The sequence below is a fragment of the Kogia breviceps genome, chromosome 9 (genome assembly GCF_026419965.1).
Source record: "Kogia breviceps isolate mKogBre1 chromosome 9, mKogBre1 haplotype 1, whole genome shotgun sequence".
In the NCBI taxonomy this organism is placed as follows: domain Eukaryota; kingdom Metazoa; phylum Chordata; class Mammalia; order Artiodactyla; family Physeteridae; genus Kogia; species Kogia breviceps.
Genome location: NC_081318.1, coordinates 14,549,921 through 14,569,374, shown reverse-complemented (window position 1 = coordinate 14,569,374; position 19,454 = coordinate 14,549,921). Strand labels below are relative to the sequence as shown.

Below are 19,454 nucleotides of genomic sequence, written 5' to 3'. Positions count from 1 at the left end.
AATCTGTAATTTCTTCAAACACCTTTAAGGAAAAAATACTCTAAGAATTCACTGAAACTGTGACTCTACTAGTATAGCAGTTGCAGGGTGGTGAGGGGAAGTATGATGTCTCTGAGGAAGTGAGCCTTTGGTTAATAGTGGAGTTCCTGCACTCTACCCAAAAATGTAGACTTTCCCCCTGTCGTCAAAAACTTATTTGGGCGGTGTGGGGAATAAATTAGGAGTTTAGGTTTTTTGTGGGTTTTTTTGGCTGCATCATGCAGCTTGCGGGATCTTAGTTCCCCAACCAAGGATCGAACCCATGCCCCCTGCAGTGGAAGCCGTGGAGTCCTAACCACTGGACCACCAGGGAATTCCTAGGAGTTTAGGATACACACTACTATATATAAAATAGATAAACAACAAGGACCTACTATATAGCACAGGGGACTATATTAAATATCTCATAATAACCTATAATAGAAAAGAGTCTGAAAAAGTATTTATATATATATATATATATATAACTGAATCACTTTCCTGTATATGTGAAACTAACACAGTATTGTAAATCAAGTATACCTCAATAAAAAATAAAGAAGAAAGCAAAAAAAAATTATTTGCCATCTTGTTGGGGTTGTAAATTCTACTCTTAAACTAGATTCATTGAAATTTTTTATAGCGTTATGATTTATGGGGTTTTTTTTTTCCTTGAAAAATACTAAGAAATCATGGAAAGGTAAAAGGAGAAAAGAATCACTGCCTCTGCCTCCTTGCTTGTTTGTTACTACCTAAAAGAAATTCTGTACTACTTATTTGTTGTTGTTTTTGGTCAGCATTGAGTTACAGCTGCAGGAACTAGGCCCTGTCATTCGTAGCGGTGTCTACTCCCACCTTGAAGCTTTTGTGCCATGCAATAAAGAAACACTGGTAAAACGTCTAAAGAAGTTACATCTCAATGTCCAGGTAAGAGGAGGAACAATAATACCTGTATCTGGGGTTTTATAACCTGAAAGGAGACTGATTTCTGTTTGCTGCTTTCGCATACTAATTGCTTTATAGTTGTATTATACATATTTAGTAACCATAGCATGTTCTTTAGTAACCATAGCATGTTGGATCCCCTGGGAAAAAATTGCTTTTCATCAATTGAGAGGTTTAGATGAGACATAATGTTTTCTAATGCTTCTTGGACTAGGTAAATTAACCTCATTTCCACAACTGACACAACTTTGCCCTCAACAAATAATCTGACACACATATAATTCAATTTTCTTGTTCCTGAAATGGACCTATACAGCTATGCTAACACTGACATGAAGACCGATGGAAAGAATCACAGGGTTGCACGTAAACTTAAAGATTATCTAGTGTAATCATCCGTGTTTTGCTAGATTCTTCTCGACTACGATGCCTCTAAGTAGTTGTGCAAGTTTGCATGCTGCCAGTGATCAGAAACTTATTTCATTACAATATCAGGAAGTTCTTGCATATGTTGAGCCAAATCCAAGTGCTTTCCATCCTGTTGGTCCTAATTCTCCTCTTGCGTTTATTCACAAATTATGTCCCCTTCTTTACTTCATATAAAATGGGCTTCAGTACCTTCACTGTCCTGATTACTCTTCCTTTAATGATTTGTTTGACTATGTATTTGAAAAATATTTACAACTTGCAAGTTATAGAAAAAATAACTTGGATGCAGTTTAAGATAAAAACAAGAACACTTTTTTTCTATGAATAAATGTTATTTCCTAGAATTAAGGGCAAGAATGCAACCAGGAAGGAACTGATCATCTAAATTAACTCTGTTTCTCTTTACCTCTCTCGCCCTATCTCACTTTTATCCTTTTATGTGCATCTGCAGATAAGTTTTCTTTATTTCCAAGGTTTTATATTACAGAAAAGCTACACACAGAGATTGACCATAGATTTCTCATCCCAATCCATATTCTTGGGGTGAAAACTCTGGTTGTATTCTTTTGAGCCAGTCTAAACTTTTCTAGTCGGGGGGTTAGAGTCACCAAGCACAGCCTGGTACAAGTAGGGCACTGAGTGTGGTGCTCTGGGTCACCACAGTAGGTGTGATCTGACAGGCGTAGAATTCTTTGTTATAGGTGCTATACTTCTATTGATAAAATAGTTCTTTTGAATTGAGAAACTGTAGTTCTTTCTCAATTCAAAGCAGGTTAATGAACAAATGAAATTTATTTGAGGTCTCAGATTTTGTGCCTATGCCTGGACATTGACTATGGAATGTTGGCTATGGAAGAAAGACAGTTATCTAACCCTCGCTTTTCTTTATATGGTATAATCATGTACCTTTGTATCCCCAAACATTATATTGTTTGGTTTGACATGTTTTTGAGCTTCATATAAATGGAGTAATAATAGTGTCTGTTTTCTTATGCAGCTTGCTTTTTACACTCACCATTCTGCATCTCAGATTTATCTGTCTTTACATGTAGGGGAGCTCCATGTTTACCGCTCTGTGTACAGTGTTCCATTGTATGAATATATCTCAGTTGTTCATTTTACTGTTGATGTATATTTGGATTGTTCCCAGGCAGATAGTCTCAGCTATGTAATTCTTAAGATGAGATCACCCAGAAACCATGATACTGGATCTTCCTTTTTTTTTTTTTTTTTTTTTTTGCGGTACGCGGGCCTCTCACCGTTGTGGGCTCTCCCGTTGCGGAGCACAGGCTCCGGACGCGCAGGCTCAGCGGCCATGGCTCACGGGCCCAGCCGCTCTGCGGCATGTGGGATCTTCCCGGACCGGGGCACGAACCCGTGTCCCTTGCATCGGCAAGCGGACTCTCAACCACTGCACCACCAGGGAAGCCCTCCATTTTTTAAAATGGGATTTTATAGCAGACACTGTCATGTGCAATAATACTTATTAATTGGTATGCATGAAATAAGTAAAATGCTTGTTAGTAATATTTGTATTTTGTTTTTATTAATAAAATTAATGTTATTAATAAAATAAAATGTTTTAATTTGTAAAACATACCTGCCATAACATGATAATTGCATTCCTAAAAATCTTCTCCTTACCAAAAACCACATTTTAAACACAGTGGTGTCAGTACGAAAAGCAAAGTCTAATATTTCTGCACCTATGACAGTAATAAGAGTGTGTTCTAAATAGCTGCATATATATTTTGTTACTTGCAAGATGAAATTAATAAATTGATTGATTAAAGCTGTCAGATACAAACCTACTTTTCTTTTTGCCCTGAACCGACGTGAATAAGAGTCTCCCATTTTCCTCTTTCACTTTGGCCTTGACCTTGCATTTTTGCTTACAGCTTAAGTCACAGTTACCGACAATAAACAAGAAGACCGGCTGCCAACATTCTGTTGGTAGTCACCAAACCAAATTGTGCATTTCAGTCCTCCGAAGCAGGAGCTCTTCTTGTGGTACTAGTTCCCTGTCATAGTGGGGATTAACTGGTAGTAGTCTGCACAATGTAGATTTTGTTCTCTACTTAATCATTTTATTCCAGTTAAAGTGTCCATATAATTTACTGGAGTATTTTTAAGAGTGTAATTGAGCACTATTAATAATTATGCTGAGGCAACAGGCAAAACCTGGGACTCTGCTTGGCTGTCTGGGAAGTAGGGTTATCCTAATTTTATATACAGTGTGCATTATGAGAAGTCAGCATTTTAGAAGAAATGTCCATATTTGAATATGCTCACATTTCAAATGTGTGATCAATATCTAAAACCCAGATTTCATCGTTTGAGGATCTGCTTGCAAAATAAGTTTTGTAAATATGTTTGAAAAAACTTTCAGTGTTTTTTTTCCCTCAGGATGATCGTTTAAGAGAACCTCTGCAGAAACTGAAACTGGCTGTTAGCAATGTCATGCCTGAACAGCTATTTAAATACCAGGAGGACTGCCAGGCTCGTAATCAAGCTAAGTGTGCCAAGTATGTACCTCTTCTATTTGGACTGGCTTTTGCATTTGAGAAATACTTGTAGCTGTTAGGGATCGGTCTTAGGTGGACTTCATCACCAAGTAGAAATCCACATAAACCACTGAAGTGGTATAATTGAATATATTTTCTAAATGGCAAGTCACTTCCCACTCAACTGCTTTGGTGTGAAAGGCAAAAGGTCTTTTGATTTCGTGTATGGATGTGATCAAAGCTAGAGCTGACACTGGTCAGACATTTCACATGTTGACCTACTTGACTGGTTGAAGTTGGATACAAAAGATAAGTGTCCATGCCTTTTAGAGTAGAGTTTGAAGACCTTATTTACCAGAGCACTTTATAATGCACTTCAAATTCAAAGTATTATGTGGAAAGGTAGACTCCTCATTTACCCTGTCTTTTGAGTTAACATTCAGTTAAGCAATTCAAGTATCTAAGGAGCATATTATAGGCAGTGTTGGGTTGAAACTTTGCTTCATAAAATGGTTTTTTCATTTTTAGGTTTCAGACAGATGAAGAACGAGAAAAAAATGGATCTGAGGAAGATGATGATGAGAAACCAGGGAAACGTGTCATAGGACCAAGGAAGAAATTCCACTGGGATGACACCATTAGGTAAGATTTAACCAAAACCTTCACTTTTAACCAAATAGATGATGCAGAAGTAAGGTTTCTCATAAAAAGAATCAATAGTAAATGGAAAACAGGATAGAAGCAACCAAGAGTTAGTGTGTAGGAAAAATTTATTCAAGAGAAAATTAATTTGGTTCTAATATCCTTAGAGTTCTATCACTTTTATTTACATATAGTGCTTTTTATAAGTTAATCTTATTATTGAGTAAGTCATACTGGTTTCAGAGATGAAGTACTAAATAGATTTATATAACCAGTCATCTTTCTTACCAGTATTTCTGTACTCCAAGTGGAGGGTTTAGTTGTAGGACTATCCCTTTTAGTCTTTGGTGCCTGGATTAAAGGTATCAAAGGAGATTATCTCATATTGGGAATTTGGCTATAGTACACTGAATGATATATGTTAGAAATTATTTATCTTCATGTCATCTTCTGAATTCTTCAGATAATAGTCTTTATTATTGCTATCAGATTTGTGTGCTTTTAAAAAATCTGTTTCAAGCTTAATTTTCTACAATTTTGCAGTCAGATTTATATATAAATATATATTTTTAATCTGTTTAGAACTTTGTTATGTAACCTTGTTGAGATCAAATTGGGATGCTATGAGTTAGAGCCAAATAAAAGCCAGTCTGCTGAGGATTATCTTAAATCCTTTATGGAGACAGAGGTGAAACCATTGTGGCCTAAGGGCTGGATGCAGGCAAGGTAAGAAATATGACATCCTAGATTTTATTTTACTTTTTTATTGCTGTTATTAAAGACATATATACACACATATGACATTCATTTTCCTAAGAACCTAGTGTGTTTAACATTCTTTACAGTCATCTCAGATGATGTCTGCTTTGAAAGCTTCACTCACTTAAAAGACAAAACAATTAGTCACATGGACATAGAGATACACATAAAGGTGATTTTTTTTTTTTTTTTTTTTTTAACCAACCACTTTTTCTTTTTTGCACGTGAATTTCCTAATAAGAGAAAAGGGGAGGGGGGAAGAAGGTTTTGAACTTTGGAAGGGGAACTTTATATGGGTATCATGAAGATAAGTAACTGAGTACAAGATTTAGAGTGTAGAAAAAGAGGCACAGCCTTAGTGCTATTGAAAATAGTCAATGTAGAGTGGTATCTCTAAAACTAAGTGTAGCCCAGTTTAAAGAGTTAAGTAAAGAACGTTAATAGACTCGGCTGTCTCAACCTGTCATCCTAAAGTATTCATCTTAAATCCACAGAAATCTGTTAAAAGATTTAAATAAAGAGGTAATATAACATTTCCCATTAAATAGGTTATTGAATTTGCTGTACCATTATAAGTCTTTACTTGGTAAAAAAAAAAAAAAAAAAAAAAAAAAAAGCAAGTAGTAGCCTATTGAATATTAAATGATTAAAATGACAAAGTGATTATCATGTTATTATCTGCTGTGGAAAAATAATTGTGTCCTTTTAATTTTTCCAGAATGCTTTTTAAGGAAAGTCGGAGTGTACATAATCATCTTACTTCTGCTCCGTGAGTAAATGCAGACTCCAGATTTCTTCATTTATATTTATCCACATTATGATATTTAGTAAACAAAAATATCATTTATTAAATGCTAGGTAAAATAGAACTTAAACATACATTTATACAATCTCTGTCTTACCACTGCTTTTTTGTTTTTAAAAATCGTTTGAACTGTTGACTCTATCTCAGGACACATTTATCTATTAAAGAACTTCTCAGGCTAGTCTCTAAAAACTTGAATTCATAATGTAACATATTGGCCTGAGATCTGGTAGTGAGAAGCCATGTAAACAGGAAGGCTCTGGTAGTTTCCTTTGTTCCTGGACCATCTGCCCTCCAGTTGTTTTGTATACTTTTTCTTTCCCTCTTAATGACCATCTACAAAGGTAATCTGTTAGCCTCATGCTTTCCAAGATAGTTCTGTATATATCCTACCTAGCCTTGCCTTGCAATGTTTTATTCCACAAAATTAACATACTCTTCACGTCCTTCCCTCTGTCCAAAACTGAATCTTTCATTAGTGATGTATTGATAATTACCAAAGAAGGGTCTCTAGTGAAAAGGCAAGTTTTTTCTGTGGTTACATTTTTGGGTGAATACTGGTTACTTTGACAAGGATTTTATTTTTACCTGCAACTTAAGGCTACTTCTCTATTGCCTAGTAGTGTAGTATTAAGGGTTGATAAAATATAAAATTAGCAAGTCACTGAGAATTTACTGAGCACTCTAGTTCAGTATTCCACTAAGAGATCTGGTTAACATCTTGGTAATGTTACAGAATTCCCCCTCTCCTTGTATACAGTTATAGTAGATGGAATTTTTTACAGCTTTTAGGAAGGACACTTTGTTAGTATACCATTAGAGATGTATTGAGTTGGTGTGGTTTTCAGATCTTGCTAGTTTTGTTGTTTGGGGTATAAATTTGGAGTAGTTTGGTTTCATACATTATAGGTTTACTTTGTTGCAGGTGGTTTAGATATCCCAGGGTGGGGGGTATGTATATTTTTTATGCCTTTATATGTATTTGTGTCAATAACATTTCAGGCCTTTAATTTCCCTATAGTTCTAAAATCATGTTACAATTCAAGTATAAATAATTCATTCCTTTAATTCTAAAGCAAGTGTTTACGTAGATCCTTTACCTCAGTTTTTATTTTTTTCTTTTTTAGTAGCCTCATTATTATGGCTAACTTTGTGTTTCATTTTGTATCAGAAAGTAGGAATCTGTGTGATAATATGGGCCTGAAAGTCTTGAATATTACTGTTGCCTTAATGACGTTGCAGATTGGCAGTAAAATTTTAATCAAGATACTTGTTAATTTAATTGATGGCATTTTAACTTAGTGAAGTCGAAATATTCAGACATGTGAGGTATTTTAGCTTTTCAACCCTTTTTTAATGTTCAAACATTTTCCACACTGGTTCCCAAAGGTTCCAAGGATCCATGGTATTTTTTATTGCCTTTTTTCTGTCATTTTGAAATTTTTTATCTATATTATTATGTTAAAAATAATTTTCTTTAAAAACTTGAGGATTTTTTGATTTGTTTTTTAAACAGTGTCTCATTTATACCCTCTTAGCATGGTTCAATTTGAGCTTAAAGTTCCTTGAAGCTCTTATTCTATAAATAATTACAAATTCTTGCCAATTCTTTGAAATAAGTCCCTTTAGGCAGCTTTGTTAGCCTGTTTTGAGTTATTTTAATTTTTTTTGAGTATTTACATTTAATTTTAAAAAAACTTTATCATCTACATTTCACATTTTACTAATGGTTTGGCCTTTATTCTAGTTAATTGAAATTGGGGAACATGTTGCTGTATATTCACATATAAACTGCGCACTTATATAACTTCATATATAGCTCCTTCAGAGAACTTCCCAAATAGAAGAAATTATTTACCCATATCATTACAAGATTATGTGTTACAATTTCCTAATGAGTGACTTAACTGCTCCTGAAATGGCCTCCTTTTTAATCTTTTCTCTTAGGGCGAAGAAAAAGGTGATTCCTGCACCTAAACCCAAAGTGAAGGTAAGTATTGAACCAAATCTTTAGTTAGTGATAATTGGTGACTGTTGAAATACATCCTTATGATGAAAAGGTTATATGGTATTTCACATATATTTTAGGTACCATACTCTTAAGATGGGTGTTTTCAAACATTGTAAAAATCCTAGAACCATTGTATTTGGGAGAAGAGATGACTTTGTGGCAGTGGGAAATTTATATACATTAGTTAAATTGTAAGGCTTATTACTACTTAGAAATGTTGAATAAAATATGACAAATATCTCTCAGAAGCATCGCTGAGATTGCAAATATAAATATATAAGAGAAATTCCTAAGGCTCAAAACAAAGAAGCAGCTGCCAGAGTGTTAATCTGTCACTGAAACTTTAGTTGCCCTTAGGTATATTTGCTGATTTCCATCACCTTCTCAGAGCACAGCAGATAAGATTTTCTTAGACTTAAATAGGTTGGGAATTGGAATGAAACTCTCCATAAACCTGGGACTCTCAAAGGATAACATTTATAGTAAAAGAAAGAACTGGAAAAGAAATCCATTCACCAGCGGAAAGACTAAGAAATTTGTGTATCTTGTCCTGGGTTCTGGATTAGGGGAAGAAAGTCCTCCCTGAAATTTTTCTCTGGATTAGGAGTTTAATTTACACAACCTGCATGATCTGGGAAAACCTCAAGCTAAGAAAATAACTTAAAGTTGTTAGATTAGTATTAACCCAGGGCACTGGCAAATCACATTCACTCTTTAATAATGTACCTTCATCCCAGGCCTCAAAGGCTTATCACATATATACTGTGTCAAACATGAGTTTACAATCTGAAAATACAGAATACGTGAGGAAATAAGTTACTGTGAGTGAGTCAGCAGAAACAGCCAACAGAATTAGATCCCTAAGAAGGGCAAGTGATGGATTTATTAGATTTAGAACATAAAGTAACTTAAGTTTTTTAATATTTAAAAAAGTAGAAGGGGGGACAAAAAATATCCTATCAAAGTAGACAAAGCAGAGTTGAACCAAGTAAAACCTCTAGAAGTGAAAACTATAATCATTTGAAATTAAAATTGTAATGAAAGCCCACAACTTGTAGGTTTTAGACTTTTCCCATAGCCTTCATCTCTTTGAATAGAGTTTCTTTGCTTGTGAGGTTAGGGCCAGAAGGTCAATATTTGTTACTCCGTGGGCTTCTTAATTTATCATATTAGAGGCTCTTTGAATACAGATTAAATAGTCTTCTTTTTCTTAGTTAACCTGCTTTGTCTTCTAGTCCAAATAACATGGAGCCAGTATTTCATTAAATCTGTTGAATTCATGCTTTGTTTTGACATTTGACTTTATTTTTAAACTCCTAATACCCACCATAAAGGGTTGGTTAAATTTTGATACATCTATTTAAACATGATTAATTTACCAGAATTCTAATAATGGGTGTGCTGGGATGGTGCAGGGGAATTATATGTTTTGTTCCTTTCTTTGTGATTAAATTACCCTTTCCTTTTCCCCAAATGGAAAAACTGTATTGCAGATATGTTTTTTTCCTGCACTGCTGACCCTTAAATACCTATTTCAGTTATAAAGGTAATATAAGGAAATGCTTGCAGTAGAAAATGCAAACAATACAGAAAAGTAAGAAGGAGGAAAGTAAAAGTATCCAGAAATTTCTGCTCACACAGAATAAAAAGCTCCTAACTTTCTGGTACACATCTGCCCTCCCTTCCTCTGGCTCTCTGTCCCTGCCTCCCCTCCTTCATTCCTCCCACCCATTCATCCACCCGTCTAACCATCTGTCCATCTGCCCACCCAGTCATTCATTTATCCAGATTGAATTAACATTTTATATAAATGGAATAACCTGCTTTTTCAGCTCAAATATATATCCTGAGCAATTTACCAATATAAATCTCCACAGTACTCTCTTGGCTGGATTTACTGTTGTTTTTGTAAAGAAAAAAATATTAAAGAAAAATTAATAAAGAAAGTTACTTAAAATGGCAATTTTATACTGGTAACACTCTCAATATTATTTTGATACACTCCCCCACTCTCAGTTTCTGTACTTTTTTTTTTTTTTTTGCGGTACGCGGGCCTCTCACTGTTGTGGCCTCACCCGTTGTGGAGCACAGGCTGCGGATGCGCAGGGCCCAGTGGCCATGGCTCACGGGCCCAGCTGCTCCTCCTGGACCGGGGCACGAACACTTGTCCCCTGCATCAGCAGGCGGACTCTCAACCACTGCGCCACCAGGGAAGCCCTGTACTTTTTATAGTAATGCAGTTTTCACTAATCTTGCAATTGGATGGCATGTCAGTGCAGTCGTGTCTCATTTGCATTACCTGTTCATTTTAGCAGACAATTTTGACCTTAATGTAGTTACGCTACAGACTTCTAAAAGGTATTGAGCTTTTTTGGGCTTCCTTGGTGGCACAGTGGTTGAGAGTCCGCCTGCGGATGCAGGGGACACGGGTTCGTGCCCCGGTCTGGGAAGATCCCACATGCCGCGGAGCGGCTGGGCCCATGAGCCATGGCTGCTGAGCCTGCGTGTTTGGACCCTGTGCTCCGCAATGGGAGAGGCCACAACAGTGAGAGGCCCACGTACTGCAAAAAAAAAAAAAAAAAAGGTATTGAGGTTTTCAATCACAGCTTTTTAGAATAGAAGTTTAGAGAAATTGCTAAGAAAGAGCGTAGTGGCATTCTTAACAGAAATAAGAATCATTCTTATTTACTGTAATACCTTAGAAAGTAGGTGGTAAAGACCCTTTCTCTCCATGCTTTCCCCACTGTAGTTAGAGTAAGTGCTGTCATGGTGTAAATTAATGTATAATATAAGGATTTGGGTTTATTTGGATTTGTCTGTTTTTAAGAAACTAATTGAAGAAACTTTGAAAAGATTTTTATGTAGTTTTATATCTTCTTAATCTTAAATATAAAATGAGTCATGTACTTTATATTTTTCTTAAGAGAAAGATACTTTTTAAATTCTTTTGCTCTTTGAGTATTTTAAACTGTGCCCTAATTCTCGTATCTCTTCCTTGAATTTTAAGAAAGTTAATTTTTTTGATAAAACAAAATATTCTCTCGTAGGTATTCCAAGTTTTACTTCCTAATACTCTTGCTTTCTTAGCATAGTGCTGCCTTGCTCATAGTGAATATATGTGGAATAAATTACAAATGACTTCTACCATAATGAATAGAAAAGGTAATTTAAGTGTGCTTGAATTGAGTCTTCTGCCAGTTTGATGTACCAGTTTCCCTATGTACTGCCTATGCGTAGCTGTAAGGACAGGCGTACAAAGAGGCCAAAATGCAAGGAAGCAGAGAGTGAGGGCCAGTATCGTAGCAAACCATACTATACGAGATGGGTAAAATCTTTTTTTATATAATTAATTTGTTTTTATTATTTATTTTTTTAATTTTTGGCTGCGTTGGGTCTTTATTGCTGTGTGCAGGCTTTTTCTAGTTGCGGCGAGTGGGGGCTACTTTTTGTCGCGGTGTGCGGGATTCTCATTGCGGTGGCTTCTCTTGTTGCGGAGCACGGGCTGTAGGCTTGTAGGCTTCAGTAGCTGTGGCACACGGGCTCAGTAGTTGTGGCTCGTGGGCTCTAGAGCGCAGGCTCAGGAGTTGTGGCGCACGGACTTAGTTGCTCCCTGGCATGTGGGATCCTTCCAGACCAGGGCTCAAACGCATGTCCCCTGCATTGGCAGGCAGATTCCTAACCACCGCACCACCAGGGAAGTCCCTGGGTAGAATCTTAAGATAAAGGCAGAGGGGCTTCTCTGGCGGTCCAGCGGTTAAGACTCTGCACTTCCACTGCAGGTGGCTCGGGATCAGTCCCTGGTCGAGGAACTAAGATCCCGCATGCTGCACGGTGCGGCCAAAAAATTTAAAAAATACAAATAAAAAAGATAAAGGCAGAAGTTCTCCTAGGTATAAGGAGGATAAAAAGAAAATAGTCTCTGAACAAATGGATTCGGAATAGTATCTGAAGATCTGATAGAGGTGGGTGAGGGGAGAGGAGGTTTCATTAGTAATAGTCCTAGTATATGAATGTTCCTTTGGCTTGGTTTTAAGCCTTCTTAGAATGGCTTACTAAGATGTGGCAGCTGTGTTCAATACATCAGATACTTTGGCTTTTGAGGACAGTTCATTTAGGAGCTCTACCCTCTGGAAAATTATTTGGGTTGTTACAGTCTCTAAATAAGATTTCTAGTAGAATTTTAATTAATGAGAATTCCTTTGTCCTTTAAAATCTAATACTTAGTATTTTTTTTTTTTTACTTAGTAATTTTTGATTAATCGTTTTTGTTTTTTCCAACATAATGCTGTTTGTGCTAGGAGTGTAGTCCAAAAAAGGACCAGAAAACTCCTGCATCCTTGGTGGCTTCAGTTGGTGGCCCTTCAACGAGCTCTAGCACATCTGCTGTGGCCTCCACCAGTTCAAGCTCTACACCAGCCCAGGAGACGATCTGCCTTGATGACTCACTAGATGAAGAACTTTCTTTTCATCCACCTGCACTGGATCTTGTTTCTGAAGCTTTAGCTGTTATCAACAACGGGAACAAGGGCCCTCCAGCTGGCTCAAGGATAAGTATGCCAACTGCAAAACCTCGTCCAGGACTGAGAGAGGAAAAATTAGCAAGTATCATGAGTAAACTGCCACTGGCTACTCCCAAAAAACTAGATTCTACTCAGACCGCACATTCATCAAGTCTTATTGCTGGCCACACAGGGCCAGTACCAAAGAAACCCCAGGATTTAGCTCATACTGGCATCTCTTCAGGCCTTATTGCTGGTTCCTCGATTCAGAACCCTAAAGTTTCCTTAGAACCTTTGCCAGCCAGGCTGCTTCAACAAGGACTACAGAGGTCAAGCCAGATTCATGCTTCTTCCTCTTCACAGACCCATGTCTCCTCTTCTTCCCAAGCCCAAGTTGCTGCCTCCTCTCACGCTCTGGGAACATCAGAGGCCCAAGACGCTTCTTCGTTAACACAAGTAACAAAGGTGCACCAGCATTCAGCTGTCCAACAGAACTATGTGTCTCCATTACAAGCAACTATTAGTAAATCACAGACCAATCCAGTGGTGAAATTAAGTAATAACCCCCAACTTTCCTGTTCATCCCCACTTATTAAGTCTTCAGATAAGCCACTTATGTACCGCCTTCCCTTATCTACTCCCCAGCCTGGAAATGGTTCTCAAGGGTCCCACTCCCTGGTCTCTAGGACAGTACCTAGCACCACTACCTCCAGTAACTATTTAGCCAAGGCGATGGTGTCACAAATGTCCACGCAAGGTTTCAAATCTCCCTTCTCAATGGCTGCATCCCCAAAACTTGCCGCGTCTCCGAAACCTGCCACGTCTCCTAAACCCTTGCCCTCACCTAAGCCTTCTGCCTCACCCAAGCCCTCTCAGTCAGCTAAGCCTTCAGTATCAACTAAACTTATTTCTAAATCCAACCCGACTCCCAAACCTGCTGTATCCCCAAGTTCTTCCAGTCCAAATGCACTAGTGGCCCAGGGTAGCCACTCGAGCAGTAACAACCCAGTCCATAAACAGCCCAGTGGAATAAACATCAGCAGACAGTCTCCCACCTTGAATTTACTGCCCTCTAATCGCACTTCAGGCCTTCCGTCTACAAAAAACCTTCAGGCCCCTCCAAAGCTAACAAACTCATCGTCCACTGGAACTGTCGGCAAGAACAGCTTGAGTGGACTTGCAGTGAATGTACCGGCCAGCAGAGGTAGCAACCTTAACTCAAGCGGAGCGCATAGGACTAGTCTATCTGGGGGAACAGGAAGTGGAACACAGGGTGCTACTAAACCGTTGTCTACTCCACATAGACCATCCTCTGCCTCAGGGTCGTCAGTGGTAACAGCCAGTGTGCAGGTATGTATGTTAGATACATTCACGTGATACAGTGTAAGATGGTGTGATTTCTCTTGTGAGTCAATTTAGTGACTTTATTACAATATCATCAGTTGTTTATGATGACTTACAACTTATGGATGTTGACATCACAGTGATGGAGACACCTGGGAATGACATTTTTGTTGGGATGTGGATTTTTTTTTTATTACATGCTTACTTTCCAAATTTTTAGAAAACACAACTAGAATGCATATTTAAAACTGTACCTTATCAAAGTCCAGAACAAAATAGTCACTTATGATTTTAACATATCTTGCCATGTCTCTTCTTTTCCCCATCCTAGTCCCCTTTCTCCTGCCAGCTTTCATAATTTTTTATTTAATAAAATTTATACATTCATATCATTTTTTCCTCTAACCATTTGTCTTCTCAAATAAAATTTTTATTTTGCACAAATTTTACAGTTATTCATATATAATTCTCTGTCAAGTTAGTGTCAGTAATCCATTTATACCACACTTTCCCCATTTGTGAGTTTTTAATTTAAATTTATCTCTCATTTAGCAGGAGTACCTAATTCAAGGAATCTTTTCAAGAAGGCTAATGTGAAAGCTGTTTTACTTTAGCTCTTTCATACCTGATAATTTCTGTGCTGCCACACTTGAGTTGATAAAGACTGCTTGGGTCACTAACTGTCTCACTCCAAATTTTGTAAATACTGCTCCACTGATCCTTACTTACTAATTAAGGTTATAAAAAAGTATGAGGCAATTCTGACTTTTTGTTCCCTTATAAGTAATGTGTTTTCTCTGCCTAAATGCTAATCGTATTTTCTCTTGTTTCTTGAAAATCGAGTGTTCCCAGATAATGGCTAGGTTTATCTAGTTTTCATTAATTGTGTACCTAGAAAAATGGTAACATCTTTCCATCTCAGACCTGCCCATTTTTTCAGCTCAAGAATATTTTATTCTTTTATGGGTCTGATTATGTTTTCTGATGCATTCGCCTAGGTTTTTTGAGAACTCTTTATCACTCATATATTCCATCTCTCTGACTTTCATATCATCTTCTCTGTTATTGTTTTCATCTATCTGCCACTTCTTTGTATTCTGAGGCTTTCTCACATTTGTCCTTCACTTTACTGATTTGGTTTCTTTAACTTCTTTTTCCCCTTCCCCTGAAACATAATCCATGTTCACAGTAGGTAAAATTCAGAAAAAAAGAAAATAAAAGCCACCCATCATCCCACCAGTGTTGATATTTTCCTGATAACTTTTTTAGACTCTTCAAGAAAGTGGATTTTACATAATATTCTGTTTCATAAGAAGCTTTAAAAAAATATAACATTTTATGATGTTATTTCTTAGAGTCTCAGTTATTCTTTGAAAATATGACTTACTGATTTCTGAAGTTCTGTTGTCTAAGAAAGTGCTCTAACTTTGTACTGCCTCTTATTTATGTGGAATAGGAGCATCTAATGAAATATGTTTCCCCTTGGTGTTTGTAGAGGTTCCCTGCTATTCAGTACAAGCTAAGTGTTGGTATTCGATACACACTTAAAACCCAAATCATCACTCTGCCTTTACTAAAGTAGGCTTAGGAATGAATGAATTCTAGAATTCTAATATAGAACAAAATTCAATTAACTGATACTTCATTAACTGAAATGTAAGATAAATAGATGTTTTATCTGTATGATTTTGCTTTTATCAGAAATAAGAAAAAAAACCGATTAGGGATTATATGTTAAAATTTAAGTTATAACTAAGGTCTAGGAGTTAGTCCACTTTCCTGTTTTATTATCTTTATTAAAATGTTGACTGTTTTTGAAATCAATCTTTAATTTGATCACAGGAATATGTGAGAGGATTATAACTGAAACGGCAGTTCCCTGCCCCAGAGCCTCCTTCCTAGTGTCAACTACTTTTAACTCTCTTAGCTTTTTCTCTTGTGTTTTTTAAAAATAAGAATGAATGGAAGACTATTAATTTTAATATTATCTTTCAGCTTCTCATTGTGGTAAATAAGGCTTTTAGCTCACTTTTACCTTTCCCATTTTCTTCAAAGACTAAAATTGCAACTTTTGGTTAAATCTGTGACTATGTAAAATATTGTCTCTATTGAGCTAGTGTCATTAACTGTGGTTTCAATTATAAATTTTGGACTTTTTTCCCGTAGTTAAAAATTGCTTTTTTCCCACTTGCTCTGTTTTCTTTGAATTTAAAGTTAAATCTCCCTCTATCTTTTGTCATCTCCAGAATGTATCAGTTCTTTTTTTTTTCCTGGAAACCTTCCTATATTTGATCATTTATCCCTGAAGAACAACTTGGTTTGTTGTTTACCAGTTGGTTTGTTGGCAGGGAAACTACATGGCAAAATTTGTGTTTCTAAAATACAACTCCTTCCTCCCTGGTTTTCTTCCTCTCCGAAATGGCTTTATGATTTGGAGACCTTAGTGTTCCTGCCTTCATTATCGGATCCTTTTTGTCTTTCTTACTGGTTTGACTGAGGAAAAGATCAGTAATTGAATAAGGTTATTTCTAACTTTTGGTCAACCTAAGGTTCTTTTTTTTAACATAGCATCTCACTGAAGTCTTATCAGCTACCTTGTGGCCTCTAGATCCTATCCTTCTAGCTGGCCAACACTAAAGACAGATTTCCTATCTATGCCTATAAACTATTCCACTCCTTTCTGAAAGACATCTTTAGCTGTTTGCAGATGTGAAAATGACAGGTCCTGAGGTTAACAAAAGTTAAAGTCTTCCTGGGTTCACATTATTGTCTCTACCTGCTTTGTATTAACTTTCCACTCAAGGCTTTCCTGTTCTTTCTTGCCCTTCACCTTATTGATTTTCTGTGAATCCTGTCTTTGCCACTTTATAATTCCCAAAATAATTCACTAAGCAAATGTTTACTAAGTGTTCAATGTGTGCCAGGCACTCTTCTAGGTGCTGGGGAAATGGGGTGAATCAAGATCCCTCTCATGGGGCGTATATTCTAGGCAGGAAGATAAGCAAAACACAAGTATCTAAAAATACTTTAAGCGCTAAAAAAATAAAATAAAACAGAGTAATATGATAAAGTGTGATTGCTACTAACGTGGTTAAGGGAGACGGAGAAGGCCTCTTTGACGAGGCAACATTAGAGCTGAGAGTTGAATGAGCAGGAGCCAGCCATTTGGAGAGAAGAGCGAACAGCCCAGGCAAGAGGGGGATGGTAGATGTGAAGACACTGAGATAGGAAAGAGCCTGATAACGTGCAGGCCTGCGTGGCTAGACTGTAGGGAAGGATGGGGAGGTAAGGAGATCAAAGGTCAACTCCAAACCATGTGATGGAGGGCCTTGTGGGCTACAATAAGGGCTTGAGCTTTTACTTCTGTTCAGGGGGAAGCTGTTGGAGGGGCGTGGTATGGTCTGATTTATATTTCAAAAGATCACTCTGGGTGTTGTTAGAATGGGGGGCAGATGTACTCACCAAAATGAAACACGTTGTTAAAAGAAAAATGTAATGCCCACCACAGGAAGAGCAAGGTGCCCGTTCATATTTTCCCCTGTGAATGAAATGTGGAGGTCATGGAAAATATTTTTGATTATGGGGCATTATCCCGAACTATTTGCCTACTTCGTGTTGACAGCTTCTCCTGTGTGCTTCCAAATGATATCAACAGTGGGATATCCCACCTTTGAAAGGTCTCCACCTTCTATGAGAGAAAAACTTATAAATGCCCATATAACATTTAGATAATCTGGTGTTTCACTTTAGCTTTATAAACAAAAGTGGTTATGGAAGGTTTTTTAAAGTACAGAATGTTAGATAGTTATGGCATGGTGCCATTTTTTATTGCTAATACACGTTACTTAATTGTGGAAGTTGCCCTAATTTGCATCTTCTGTCAGTTTTCATGCTTCCATTAGCCTCCTCCAGAAAAGCATAGAAGAGTTCTCCTTATTAGCAGTGTTTCATGTTCCTCACTAGGGGGCTCCACTTGGGGCACATGGCCTTGGAGTGTGTTCCCCATATTATCCTGAGACGAAAATAGAATTACGATCAAAAAGAAGAAAGAACCCTTGTTAATGCTTAAGTTGATGCTGGATCCTTTTTTTGCTTCAGAAACATTGTTGTTTCTAACTTAGTAATTCTTTCCTAAATCACCCATTTTGTATATCATGGTGGGCACAGTAGAGGGGAAAGACTGGCAAGTAAGAAAAATAGTCAAGTCCAAGTGTAAAGTGATAAAGATCTGTACTTAAGTGTGGGAGGAAGTTGCAATTAAAAAAAAAAAAAAAAAGATATCATGTTGACCGCGAGCTCATCTTGTTCTTCATTTCATGATGCTTAAAAACTAAGGTTTCAAGCCAGAGTAGTGGGAAAGAATGAAACTACTGATCCTAGCATTTAACATATACGAGAAAGAAGTGATTGTAGCAGATGATGAGTTCAATTCTGGACATGCCAAGTTGGCAAGTGTTAGATATCCAAGTGGAATTCTTCACTAAACCGTTAGCTAAACAGGATTGAAACTGAGATGAGAGGTCAGAACTATAGGTATAAATCTGAGAGATAAATACAGGAGATAAGGGAAGGCTATTGGAGAACTAGTGGGAAAAACCAGAATAGAAGGCTTTTGGAGGATGTTCTTTTTTTTTGTTCAGCAGTGGTGTGGACCATTAAGTATATAAATATATGATGTATTGTGCCATTTTTGCTTGGGAAAATCACCTACCTTGTTCTCATACATTAAGAAATAAAATGATTAGCCCTTAATTAATAATATTTACTGGTAGAAATAATCAACATACAAAGTGAAACTGACCATAACTAATGCTTATTATTGATTAACAACTATTCAGAGAATTCCGTTTTCTTGACCAAATTTAGAACTGTAAAGTTTTTTACTGCAGAAATTTTGAGTTGATAAAATAAGGCTACAGAATTGTAGAAACTATAGTAGATAATGTCTGATACTGAGAAATTTTGATTATAATCTTTGTTGATAAGTACACATAAAAAGAGTCAAAATGGGAAAAAATTATTTAATTGCTTTATAGAAAAGTGTTCGAAGAATTAAATTAGCTTAATAGAGTATATTTAAGTAATTTGTCATTGAAAACTCATCAGTGCTAGCTTATTTCTAAACATAAACATGGCCTCAAAGCCCAGGTCGGGGAGTGTCAAAAACTCTCTAATTTACCTTTTGCCTGAGGAGTCTAAGTTCAAAAAAGTAGTGGAATTGGAAACCTCTTTCAGGGGTTAAGGAGAGGCTAGGTAATGTGGAAAAAGGAGGCTGTCATTCAGCAAGTTTGGTAATAAAAGGAAGATACATAAGTCAGGTTTTTGCGAGGGGTTGGGGAAGAGCCAGGCTTCACAGCATGGTTGTAAAACAACGTAAGAGGACTCTGTATTTGCGAAGGCAGAGGAAATATGGAAAAGGTGCAGTGCTTGACATTTGTCACAGAAAGTTCTGCATGGGTGGGATTCATGGCATAGGTCAGGTGTTCAGCTTCTGAGGA

General features: G+C 36.9%; 1 protein-coding gene across 7 annotated transcripts in view; it reads left to right on the top strand.

Moving 5' to 3' along the window:
- The window catches only part of UBN2 (ubinuclein 2), an 88,405-nt gene that overhangs the window by 44,328 nt on the left and 24,623 nt on the right, over window positions 1-19,454 (top strand). For 5 of the 7 annotated variants that reach the window (XM_067042050.1, XM_067042048.1, XM_059074853.2 and 2 more), the window contains 7 exons: window positions 816-945; window positions 3,799-3,917; window positions 4,425-4,538; window positions 5,121-5,264; window positions 6,016-6,066; window positions 8,050-8,092; window positions 12,412-13,962. In XM_067042050.1, coding sequence (XP_066898151.1) covers window positions 816-945; window positions 3,799-3,917; window positions 4,425-4,538; window positions 5,121-5,264; window positions 6,016-6,066; window positions 8,050-8,092; window positions 12,412-13,962 — 2,152 coding nt within the window. The remainder of the gene's footprint in view (window positions 1-815; window positions 946-3,798; window positions 3,918-4,424; window positions 4,539-5,120; window positions 5,265-6,015; window positions 6,067-8,049; window positions 8,093-12,411; window positions 13,963-19,454) is intronic. The other 2 variants (XM_059074858.2, XM_067042049.1) reach the window with 1 other exon arrangement.